At 45.7% G+C, this 12,013-nt stretch overlaps 1 protein-coding gene across 1 annotated transcript in view; it reads right to left on the reverse strand.

Annotated features, from left to right (window-relative positions):
- Positions 1–12,013, reverse strand: part of LOC309559487 (cytochrome P450 2F3-like) — a gene marked incomplete at its 5' end in the record, with an annotated part of 54,620 nt that overhangs the window by 10,428 nt on the left and 32,179 nt on the right. Inside the window, 2 exons of the mRNA XM_082262761.1 lie at positions 5,253–5,440; positions 8,876–9,017. Of these exons, the coding sequence (XP_082118887.1) occupies positions 5,253–5,440; positions 8,876–9,017 (330 nt within the window). The remainder of the gene's footprint in view (positions 1–5,252; positions 5,441–8,875; positions 9,018–12,013) is intronic.

The raw sequence follows: 12,013 nt of genomic DNA on the forward strand, positions 1-12,013 counted from the left end.
GTGGGAGTAGCTGCAGAGAGCAAGCAGCGGATTTGCTCTCTACTACAGCCACATTCTACTCCAGGAGGCATTTTGGCGCGCGCAGGACCGTGGTCTGTGACACCCCACTCTGTGCCAGTAGTAGTACCAGCAAGTGACCAGGCCAGTACCAGCAAGTGACCAGGCCAGTACCAGCACCAGTGACCAGGCCAGTACCAGCACCAGTGACCAGGCAAGTACCAGCACCAGTGACCAGGCCAGTACCAGCACCAGTGACCAGGCCAGCACCAGCACCAGCACCAGTGACCAGGCCAGCACCAGCACCAGTGACCAGGCAAGTACCAGCACCAGTGACCAGGCCAGTACCAGCACCAGTGACCAGGCAAGCACCAGTGACCAGGCCAGTACCAGCACCAGTGACCAGGCCAGCACCAGTGACCAGGCCAGTACCAGCACCAGTGACCAGGCCAGTACCAGCACCAGTGACCAGGCCAGTACCAGCACCAGTGACCAGGCCAGTACCAGCACCAGTGACCAGGCCAGTACCAGTGACCAGGCCAGTACCAGCACCAGTGACCAGGCCAGCACCAGTGACCAGGCCAGTACCAGCACCAGTGACCAGGCCAGTACCAGCACCAGTGACCAGGCCAGTACCAGCACCGGTGACCAGGCCAGCACCAGTGACCAGGCCAGTACCAGCACCAGTGACCAGGCCAGTACCAGCACCAGTGACCAGGCCAGTACCAGCACCAGTGACAAGCACCAGTGACCAGCACCAGTGACCAGGCCAATACCAGCACCAGTGACCAGGGCAGTACCACAGACCAGTACCAGCACCAGTGACAAGGCCAGTACGAGCTCCAGTGACCGGCACCAGCACCAGTGACCAGTACCAGCATCAGTGTCCAGTACCAGCATCAGTGTCCAGTACCAGCATCAATGTCCAGTACCAGTGACCAGTACCCGCACCAGTTACCAGACCAGTACAGTACCAGCATCAGTGACCAGCACCAGTGACCAGGTATACTGATTACATTTCATTTCATTACTCTCTGGTAGTGTTAAATTGGAAAAGGGGGGGGGGGGGGTCGGCGTGTGGGGGGGGCTCACCTCCCTGAAATGACTTTGCCACCTCCCTGAAATGAGTTTTTGCAGGTTGGGATGTCTGTATTTGAATGTATACAGGTGTGTCATTGGCTGATTCTATGTGAGTAACTTATGTCATGTGACTGTACATTTGGAACTGATTGGCTGGTGTTGTATAGCCATCACTTCCTGCTGTTATCCCTTTGTTGTCCCATAAATAAATGGAGCTCAATGATTTAGGCAGGACATTCTATCGAGCATCCAATGTGATAACAGCCTGTGTGTCTGTATTACTGCTGAGCGTGCTCCATTACCTTATAAAAAAGAGCTGGGAAATGTGCTTTTTAGCACAATGGAATTAATTGAGCTTGGCGTATATTAATATCCAAAAGTGCACTTATTAGCAGAACAGAGCTTTTTGCGCATCAAGTATGCATTAAGATCCAAGACAAAAGGAAGCCCAGAATATTTAGAACTTCTAGATCAGTACATGATTCGTCAGCAATAGACATGTATTGTACAGACTTTGACCATATTCTCACATAAACTTTGTTTGTGTTCACTCACTTAGCATTCAAGAGAGAGGAGATGACCCTGGAGGAGCAGCCGAGGACCTCCAATCTCAAGAACCAGACCGTCAGACGTAACCGTGCTGGACATGGATGTAGAAAAGCACCCAGTGACAGAAAGTCTTGCCTGATGAGAAGGGGCACTTGGCTCAGTTTCCTGTAATAGAGAACAGGCTGGGAGCCCCCTTGTCTTTTAACGTAGGAGACTGCCGTAGTGTTGACTAGCCTAAGAGCACTGATTGTTTTATGGTGAAAGGCCTGTAGGGTGCAGAAGTTTTGGAACGTTTAACACAATTTTGTGAATTTGACAGCCCCGTCTGCCTTTAGCTATCCCTGACAGGCAGCAAGCCCTCCCATCCTGTATTGGTGGTATTGGATTGTGAACCAGTAAATGGGGTAATGGAATGGAAAAATTAGCCAATTTCTCCATTGCAGCCACCAGGGGACTCACTCTCATAACTGAGGTTATGTGGATGACCTGCTTCCTGGCTCCCACTGCTGGAGAAACCCCTCTGGAAGGGCCGCCTTCTCTGGAGTGTCCACTTGACCATCGCATCTGTAGTCACCATAGCGTAAATCATTTTAGACACTGAAAGGCGTGCAGGGCCAGGAGTATTATATTCCAGAACATCGGGATCCAGAAACAAAGCAATGGTCCTCTTGATTATATCAAACTGAGCCCTAAGGCACACAAGAGACTGAGTGGGCTTCAGGTGTCTTTTTCCAGGATTGGCCACCAGCTGAATTTGAGGAGCATTGAAAAGACCTGAGCTCTGGGCTCCAGCAGCTGCCCTCTGTCTTGGGACAGTAGGAGAAGAACATCCAAGTAACTATGCAGGCGAATGATCCTTGCTTTGATAAAGACCATAACAACCAATAAAATCCTAAAAACACACAGGGTGATGTTGAAAGCCCGAATGGTAGACAAGCAAGCTGGAGATGGTCTTACCTATGACCTATGGCAAACCAAAGGAACTTGCGTAAGTCTTCTAAATTGGGCACATGAAAGTAAGCATCTTTAGGTATATTGGAAACAAGCCAGTCACCTGAATGAATCAGGGACAATGTTTCCATCTTAAATTTCTCCTTTTGATGAAAATTTTTTCAGGTGCGCAAGGTCTAAAATCGGCCTCCACAAGCCGCTCCTCTTCATAGCCATAAAGAGGGGCGAGTGCATGCCCTGAAAGCTCTTGCATTCTGGGACTGGCACAGCAGCACTTTGCGACACAAGTGGCTTTACGTAATACAAGAGTATATGCTTCATTTTACCTCAGAGTGAGGCAAAATCAGTGGAAATGAATCCAAGAGGAGGAGGACTTCTGATGGACCATGCGTGTCCTGAAAAGACCGCTTTGATATTCCAATAGTCTGAGGCTCAAACTCAGAAGCTTCTTGAATAGCGGAAGTCAAGCCTGTAGCTTTCTTCAGAGGGGATATCAGGCATCTTCACCAGCTCTTCCTAAAATCCAGACCTGGTCTGTAAAAACGCGCTACCCTCGCACGCTCTGGACTTTGTCCTCTAGACGGCGCTGGTCCTGAGGCAAGACCCAACTTGTCAACTGTGGCCCGGGTTATGGTGCTATTCAGCTTGCCAAAAGATGAAGCCCCTCAAAGGGATCTTACACTAGGCCTGTTAGAGGCAGGATCAGCAAGCCCAGGCCCCAGCCATAGCACTCACTTTGATGTTAAAAGAAGGGAGCATAACCCACGCCATTATGCAGAGGATGGTTATTGGAGCCTCTCCATGGTACACCGATATGAACCACCGAGTTTCTGAAAACTCTCTTGAATACTGCCTCACTGTCTGAGGTCTTAGATGTATGGCTTAGTTAGGATGGTTCCAGTTCTTCCTGGCTGTCCCTAGTGGGAGAACATGCTGTAATGGCTGTTGAACTTTGCGGGAGGCTTATACCCCACTTTTTAAGGGATTCTTGCACTAAACGCCTCACCAGAGATTCCATTTGCTGGAAATCCCCATCCCCTTTTCTAACCACCTGGGCTTAACATGACTCACACAGAGACTTGCCCTCTGGGACTTTAGTCCTGCATCCCCAGCAAGGAGGATTCAGAGCTTCTGCTATGAAGGCTGGACCTTGACGGTGATCAATGACAACCCTATTGAGGTCTTTATCATCTTGTGCCGTATATATTGTCAATCTGACCTAGAAGAACTAAAAAACCTCAAAAGAAAACAAAATATGGTAGAAAGTAAAGGGTTAAAAACCCAAAAGGTGTGCCCAGGCAAGTGAGGACAGGAAAGGGTTAAACACACCCTCTCATACCCGCTACATAAGGGTACATAAGGGTACCCGCTACATCCGTAGTGTGGAAACTGCACAGATATCCAACCTGCACAGGTGATAAAACCCATGCAGAATCACACACACAGGCAGCACACAAGGGTGTTAAAGCAGAGCATATATCTGTGATGATTGCACACAGCATTTAGGGAAACTGCTGCAAGCTGCCCACAGAGAAATCCCAATATCAACAGTACTGCTGATTGGATTTCTCCACTGTAATGATGCCACCGCCACCCACAGCATGTATGCACTGAGTCCCTGGGCAGGAGTAACCCAAAGACGCAAGGCTGGAAGAGAGATCGGCGGCTTGGAGCGCAAATGCGCTCCAGCCGCCATAGGCTGAAAGACACTAAAGCTAGGGAAGAAAAACAGACAAACACACACAACTGCTGACATGGAATATGCAATATAAAAGTATACGTCACTGCACACAGCATCCCCCACGACCATGCCTGGATCCAGAAGACGCTGCTGCACGGGCCCAGGGTTTTTATGGCCACCTGCTAATAGCTAGGCTCTTAGGCCATACTACTGCTTTGCCTGCCAATGGCCAAGCTTAAGCTCTTCATGGCACCTCATCCATCGCCCTTCTCCACCCCGCTAATAACTGGGGACTGCTGGAGACTCCATATGGCACAGAATCCATCGCCCTTCTCCACCCCGCTAAAAGCTGAGGGCTGCTGGAGACTCCACACGTCTTCCGGGGCACAGCTTGACGAACAACCAGGCCTCGATCATGGACACTTTATCCAAGGTAAGACTTCAACCATTCTGGTCACTAGGAGGAGGAAAAAAAAGTAACGCGGCATCTGGCTCAGAGCAAAGATTTATGAGAGTGGGATCCTATAGGGGAGGAGTGGAGGAGGGCTAACCCATGCGTATGTTGCCATGGAGTCTGTCAGGAAAACACATTTTATTTAATTTCTTCATTTTCTAAAAAATTGTGACAAAAAAATTACAACTTAAAATAAAAACTAACAATGTCTCTTACTAAATACCTTAGACGTAGACAAAATGGGGTCATTTTGGGGGTATTTGTACTGTCCTGGTATTTTAGGGGCTTAAGACATTAGATTGTCAGTGCATTAGGATTATTGCTTTTTTTTTTAATTTTTAGTCTTTTAATATTTATATAGCAAATATTAATAATTAAAAAAAAAACCCAGTTGCCAGTTGTGATTAAATATCACCAAAAGAAAGCTCTATATTTACAGACCAATGCAACATATCCACTCATCTTTCTACTTGTCCATAGAGCAGTCACACAGCCTAATACTAAATGCCTTTTTGTTTTATAGAACTGGTGTTCTCTTACCTTCGGGATTGAGTATCCTCTGAATACTGTATCTTTGGATGTGCATCGAGGAAGACTGACTGGCAGCACATCACAAAACCTAATAAGTTCATGAATAGCGGCCTCTATATATGGCATTTTACTTCGGTCAGCAATTGATGGGAATCGGTCTCTTCCAACAACACGATCAATCTCTTCTTGCATTTTCTCTGAACCAGAAAACAGTATTAAACAAACGAAAGCTAAATATATATTCCTTGTGAAAATCTTAGCCCCCTGTGCATCTCACATTTTCACATTTATTTGAGGAAGGGGGGAGGGGTAGGTGTACCTTTCAAATACAATCAACATTTATAGTAGTGGTTCTCAACCACTGGGCCTCCGTCCTCCTGGGCCTCAAGCCAGTTGAAAATCCCCTGAGTGTCCACAGTGCCTCACAGCTCCCATAGTGCTCCTCACTCTCTCATAACGACCCACAGTACCCTTAACCTCCCACATGGCCCCCAAGGCCCCCTGAGATCCCTCAGCCACCACAGCGCCCCTCAACATTCCACATTACCACTTAGCCTTCCACAGTGCCCCCTAGCTTGCCACAGAGCCATAGTACCCTCAAAGTTCAACAGTATCCCACAGTGTCCCCAGTCCCTGCCAGTCTCCCACAGTTGCAAAGCACCCAGCACCCTGGAGAGACCTTGAACCCTCTCCAGTTTTCCCAACCCCCACAGCGGCCTCCAGAAACCTCATTCCATATAGGGTTACCAAGTTTGCTGCAGAGTCCCCTAACCCAACCAGAACCACCATTTCCCCATCGTGACACCAAGCCCCATCCAGAGCCTTCCAGCATTTCAATACATATTTTGTATTACCATACTTTTCTTGTGTGAGAATAAATTTCCTTTACTAGTTTATAGTATTAGTTACAGACATATCCCATATAATTTTGAATGGCACCCCAAGGCATTGCACCGGAAAACATGGTAAAAAGCAATCATACACCATGTGGTGCACCATGTATTTTTATGTCTACTCTGGGGTGTTGGTTATGCATATTGTGCATTAAGACCAGGGCTTTTTTTCAGCATTTCCGGCACCTCCAGTCTGAATGTAGGCAATGGCAAATGGCTACTGGGGTCAGCGGGGTAAGCTGAAGGGCCTATTGATGCTGGCTGCTGGGGGATCTATTGTTGTTGGGGTGAATCTATTGTTGCTGGAGGGCATTTTGTTGTGGGTGGGGCTATTGTTGCAGTGGAGGATTTATTGTTGCTTGGGGGAACTACTGTTGCTGGGGGGGCTATTGTCGTTGGGGAGGGTCTATTGTTGCAGGGGAAGATTTATTAGGGGGGGGTGATTGTTGCAGAGGAAGATTTATTGTTGCTGAGGGGATCTATTGTTTGGGGGGGGGGGTCTATTGTTGCTGATTCCAGGGGATCTATTTTACTGCTTATCTAGTTATCATTAACAAATTCCATAGAAATTACCTAGAACCACAACATGATACTTGGTTCTGTATTCTCTAAAAGGGGGGTACTGGTGGGTGGTAGAGGGTGGAACCAAAGGACAGCACTCAGAGGTGGGTAGGGGGGGGTGACTCAGAAGAGGGGAGTACCTGCACCTATTCTCTGAGAAAAAAAAGCCCTGATTAAGACACCGCTCCAGAACAGAGGAATGTGAATGGGCCTTAAAGGGATTATCAGAATTGGAAAGGTGATGATTTTGGTCATATAGAGAAACCACTCCTATGGCCACAGGTATCAGCAGTCGAAATCTGGCATTAAAATGTCACTAAACCCACATCATAAAAAATGATCAATAAATGGTGTATTACATGCTGTTCATACTCACTGAGTCACTATGAGATTCGTTTTCTGTACTCTGTAAAAAAAGCCGGTTGATCCTGCTGCTTTCTATGTCCCACTTCTGTTTATGTCCCCATCTCAGGTAGGGATTTTGCAGCTGTAGTGGCAACTCTGCACATGCTCAGTTTATAATGAGTTTCTATGTTGAGCATTTCCTCCCTATCACATCTGAGTAGCCCATGTGACTATGACTATCAGCCCATGAGTCGCACATGTGGATGTATACACAGTGGTAAATGACAGCCCAATCCCTCCTTCCTCCTCCATTCCCACTAACCAGCTAAACACAATGGGGGGCAGGATATCACATGTGGATTAATGGAGGCTTCACCTCCCTCCTTTTTTAAGACACAGGCTGGAGAGGCGTGACACAGCCTGTGACTTGCAGAAATCTGCCCACACCATGTTATTTCCACTAAATAATAAAGATTTGATTTCAAATATATATTTGTATGCCAATTTAAAACAGTTTATTGGTATTATTCAGTTATTTTTACTCTGTATTTCAAAGGTTGTTTTTTTTTTTATTTTGAACATGTGACCATCTTGTAATAGAAATAAGCACTGCAGGACCTCTTTAATGTGAGATCTGGGGTCAAAAAGACCTCAGATCCCATATCTACACTTAAAAAGAAAAAACTTCCTGTTTGAGAGGACAGTGGACCAGATAGTTTTCCCCACTACCGACGGCTCTGGTAAGTGGGGAAAACGACCGGGAAGTGGCAGGAGGTGGAGGGGAACCTCACCCACCACCCATAAAGGTGATCCCGTGGTGAATCCACCACTGGGACCACCCTATGTTAAAGTGGACCACCCGCCATTTTAAAAAATACTGGGCAAATAGCTGCCATAACCCTGGTATGTAATGTAAAAAATACCAACGTAAAACTGCGGCGGGGGGTCCGTAAGTGTTTATATTCCCCAATAGCCATGAAGGATCAATATCCTCTTGTAAAAGAAGCAGTGTTAAAATCACTGTGCTCCACATAGCCTGTGCAGAAAGCAGAGCGGTGTAGGAGGGGCTCAGAAGCCCATCCACTACAGGCTCTGTGCAGGAAACTACAGGGAGGGGCGGATACAAGACCAGTCACCCAGCACAAGGAGGAAGAGCAGCAGTGACTGGTCTTTTTCTAAAGGAAGCTTTTGTAAAGAGGAAACATTTCACAGTGGATTACTGCACAGGTCTGGAAGAAATACACACATTACATCAAGAATGAATGGAGAATCCAAAGGCTTCTTGTATTTAGACAATATTTGTTAATCCTGAAGTTCAACTTTAAGCTTCTTCCCATCTTGTAAATTAAATCTATCATTAAAGCTATAGGGCAGAGTATAGGGAAGAGTGAGATGCCTTAATATGTTCATTTGAAATGCTGAATGACTTACTGTCAGGCCTAATTTCCTTGCAATGCCATAAACCTGGGGTAGGTAACCTTGGCACTCCAATTGTGGTGAAAATACAAGTCCTATGAGACATTGCAAGACCCTGACAGTCACAGGCTTGACTCCTAGAAGCAGAGGCATGGTGGGATTTGTAGTTTCACCACAGCTGGAGTGCCGAAGTTGCCTACCCCTGCCATAGACACTTCTAGCTCTAGAGAGTCACTGACCCGGAACAGATGTTAAGGTTTGGAGTTCAGCTTATATAGACTTCACAAGGTAGTAGAGCTTGGACCATCATGGAAGACGCATGCCTGAGCTTTTCAAAAGAATTTCAGCCATGGCAGCACCCATGTTTCTATCCTCTTAGGTTAACGTAAAGGTTTTAGGATGAAATATTGAATTCACCTGCCACCTCCGGGTATTTCATGAGCACTAGGAATCCGTATCTCAGGTTAGTGCTGACCGTCTCGGTTCCTCCAAATAGCAGGTTTTGTATCGTTCTGGCCAAAGATGTGGCATAGAATGCGGTGTCTGGATTGTTCTTTTCCTTCACATGTAAAAATGTTCCAATATGTTAAAGCTATATAAAACTTTTTGCTTAAAATTTTTATTGTGTTCATTATAAACAATAACCTGAAATGGCTACTCTTCCCTAGCCTATTAAAACATTTTGATTAAATGATATGGAGTAAGCAGATCTTAATTTTAACAACGTACTACTCTTCCCCTGTAGTAGCAACACTGAGCTTAGCCGCTGCTGCTATAGCAAGAAAGATCCTGGCCTTTGAATAGGAACGGCGATCACTTCTGTAATGCTAATTCCAATGACTGTGGGACAGGACAGGGGGAAGCTGCCATTAGGAGTCTTTAAAAGGGTTCAGGGTCTATTGCAGGGGTTCCCAACCTGGGGTGCAAGATGGAATTTCAAAGGGTACGACAAAAGGTGGCTTGTGTCCCTTAGAGATGAGTCATGAGTCACTATTCCTGTGCTTTGAGCAGTGGTGGTAGGTGGTTGTGTTGCATAGATGGTAGACTCATTTATTTAATTAAAAGGCGAGAAAAGTATTAAGGCCCCTTTCACACGGGTGCCTCCATCTTGCGAATTCCGCTTGCTCAGTGGGGGATTGCTCCGCTGATCCCAGCTGAGCAGGCAGATGACAGGTCCTGTCCACTCTGCTGTGCAGAGCGGACATGGACACAGTCCCTCCCTCCCTCCTCTATGAGGAAATAGGGTAAAAATGGACTGCCTGTTTGCTATCATCCGATTCTATCTGATCTGATCCGATCCGCCAGACAGATGGAAAATCGGACCACCACTAACCTGGATTTTGCGGTCAGGATCGGATCGGATAGGATAGCAGTGGGTGTCAGGGAACATGTGTTTGCTGACATCCGCAGCTCCATAGGGGAGACTGGAGGGTCCAATCAGGTCCGCCTGAAAACTGACAGGCGGACCTGATCAGAAAGCATGTATGAAAGGGCCCTAAGGTAACATATATAAGCTAACCTACTGTATATGTTAACATATAAGTAAAGATGGCAAATAGATGTCATATTGCTTTTAAATCATTGTAACAACAAACATCTGACATAATCATTGTATATTGTTTCACTCATTAATTCATAAATTCATTATTGCCAGAGACCTGAAAACATCATGGGTCATGAATCCATATTCCAAACATTAAGGCTGCATTCACATGTCAGCTTATAATCGCGGGCAGAACCGCCGCGGTTCCGCCCGCGATTCGGAGATTTATTGCAAATCGCGGGACGCCTAGCGTTGCCCGTTGATTTGCAATAGCCCCCCAAACGCCGAGCGATGTTGCCGCGATTTACGCCCGCCGAATCGCGGCAACATCGCGCAAACAAAATCGCGGGACGCAATACGCTCCAAAGAAGCTCTAGTACTTTTTTGGAGCGTATTGCGTCCCGCGATTTTGTTTGCGCGATGTTGCCGCGATTCGGCGGGCGTAAATCGCGGCAACATCGCTCGGCGTTTGGGGGGCTATTGCAAATCAACGGGCAACGCTAGGCGTCCCGCGATTTGCAATAAATCTCCGAATCGCGGGCGGAACCGCGGCGGTTCTGCCCGCGATTATAAGCTGACATGTGAATGCAGCCTTAGAGAAATTGTCAGATGAAGAAGAGCTGAAGGAAGATTTATTGATTTGAGGACAAATCGAGCTCTAAAAAGGCAATTTGAAGGCAAGACTTAGGAGGAGTTTAAGGCTCCATTCACACCTATGCAGTTTGCTTTTGAGCGTTTCTGCAGTGCTTTTTGCGCTTTTTTACCTCAATTTTGCTGCATTTTTGCCATGGTTTACGTTTTTAATGCTTTTTTTGTGCAAATTTGTTGTTGGGCAGAATAACAAAACATAAATCGCAGCAAAATCGCGATAAAAGCACTGTAAAAATGCACAACGTGATTTTCTGCAGCTTCTTCATTGAAGTCTATTGAACCAAAAAAAGCAAAAACAGCACCATTTTGCATTTTAAAAGGTCCCTAACCTTTTCCAAAAATGCAGTGACGTGAACGTGTTTCATGGGAACCCATGTTAAAAATAATCCCCTGAGTTTCTGCAAAAAGCATGAAAAAACGCATTGGTGTGAATGGAGCCTTAAGCCTCGTACACACGATCAGATTATCGAACGATCTTTCGTCCGTTTTTTGTTGCTAGTCTCATATGGAAAGTGAAGAGGTTACTTTCATAGGAAAATTCTCGTACGACAGAATTCAACTTCAGAAGTGATGTCATGTGTTGAATTGTTTTGTATGTATTCTCTCGTTTCTGAGCATGCCTAGTCTTGCTCTTATGATTTTTTTTGGATGAAAACTGTACTAATTAAACGAAAAATCAGACGTTGTGCTGACGTACAAGAAAAATTTTATAGCCTGCACATCCAGTTTTTGTCCTCAGAAAATTGGATGTGCAGTCGGCTGTCGAAAGCATTATACTAACAATCCGAATGTTGGCAGATCGTTCGTCGGACAAATTTTACTTCCAATTTTCGTATCATGTGTACAGGCCTTTAGTGTGTGGCAAGACTTGGTGGAAAATTATTAGTGATACACTTCATCCTTACCACATTCCACCCAGTGGAAAATACAAATCTAACAGAACATAAACGTGATTACATATTAAACCTATAAATCAAATATACTATCTCTTCCCCTTCAGTATATTACTATTCAGTTACCCCAAGTGTTTTAGAAAAAAAAAAAAAAAAAAAAAAAAAAAAAAAAAAAAAAAAAAACTCCACCTTCATATTCCCCCAGACACTTTGAATCTCCTATCCTCCATAACTATTCTCCTAATTAAAATAATTGATACACTTGATATATCCCATCCTGCAAAAAGAGAGAAAAAAAAAAAAAAAAAAAAAAAAAAAAAAAGAAGAAAAACGACATTCCCCCCTACCCTCCGTTTCCCATCTCCTCTTCTCGCAGTCTCAGGTACTCTTCCGAGGCTGTATAAATGGTCCAGGGCTGCCAGCAGATGCGGGCTTTTTCCTCCCTACTGTTACGTGCTGCTATTAATG

This window comes from Pelophylax lessonae (assembly GCF_965119305.1).
Source record: "Pelophylax lessonae genome assembly, chromosome: 7".
NCBI lineage: Eukaryota > Metazoa > Chordata > Amphibia > Anura > Ranidae > Pelophylax > Pelophylax lessonae.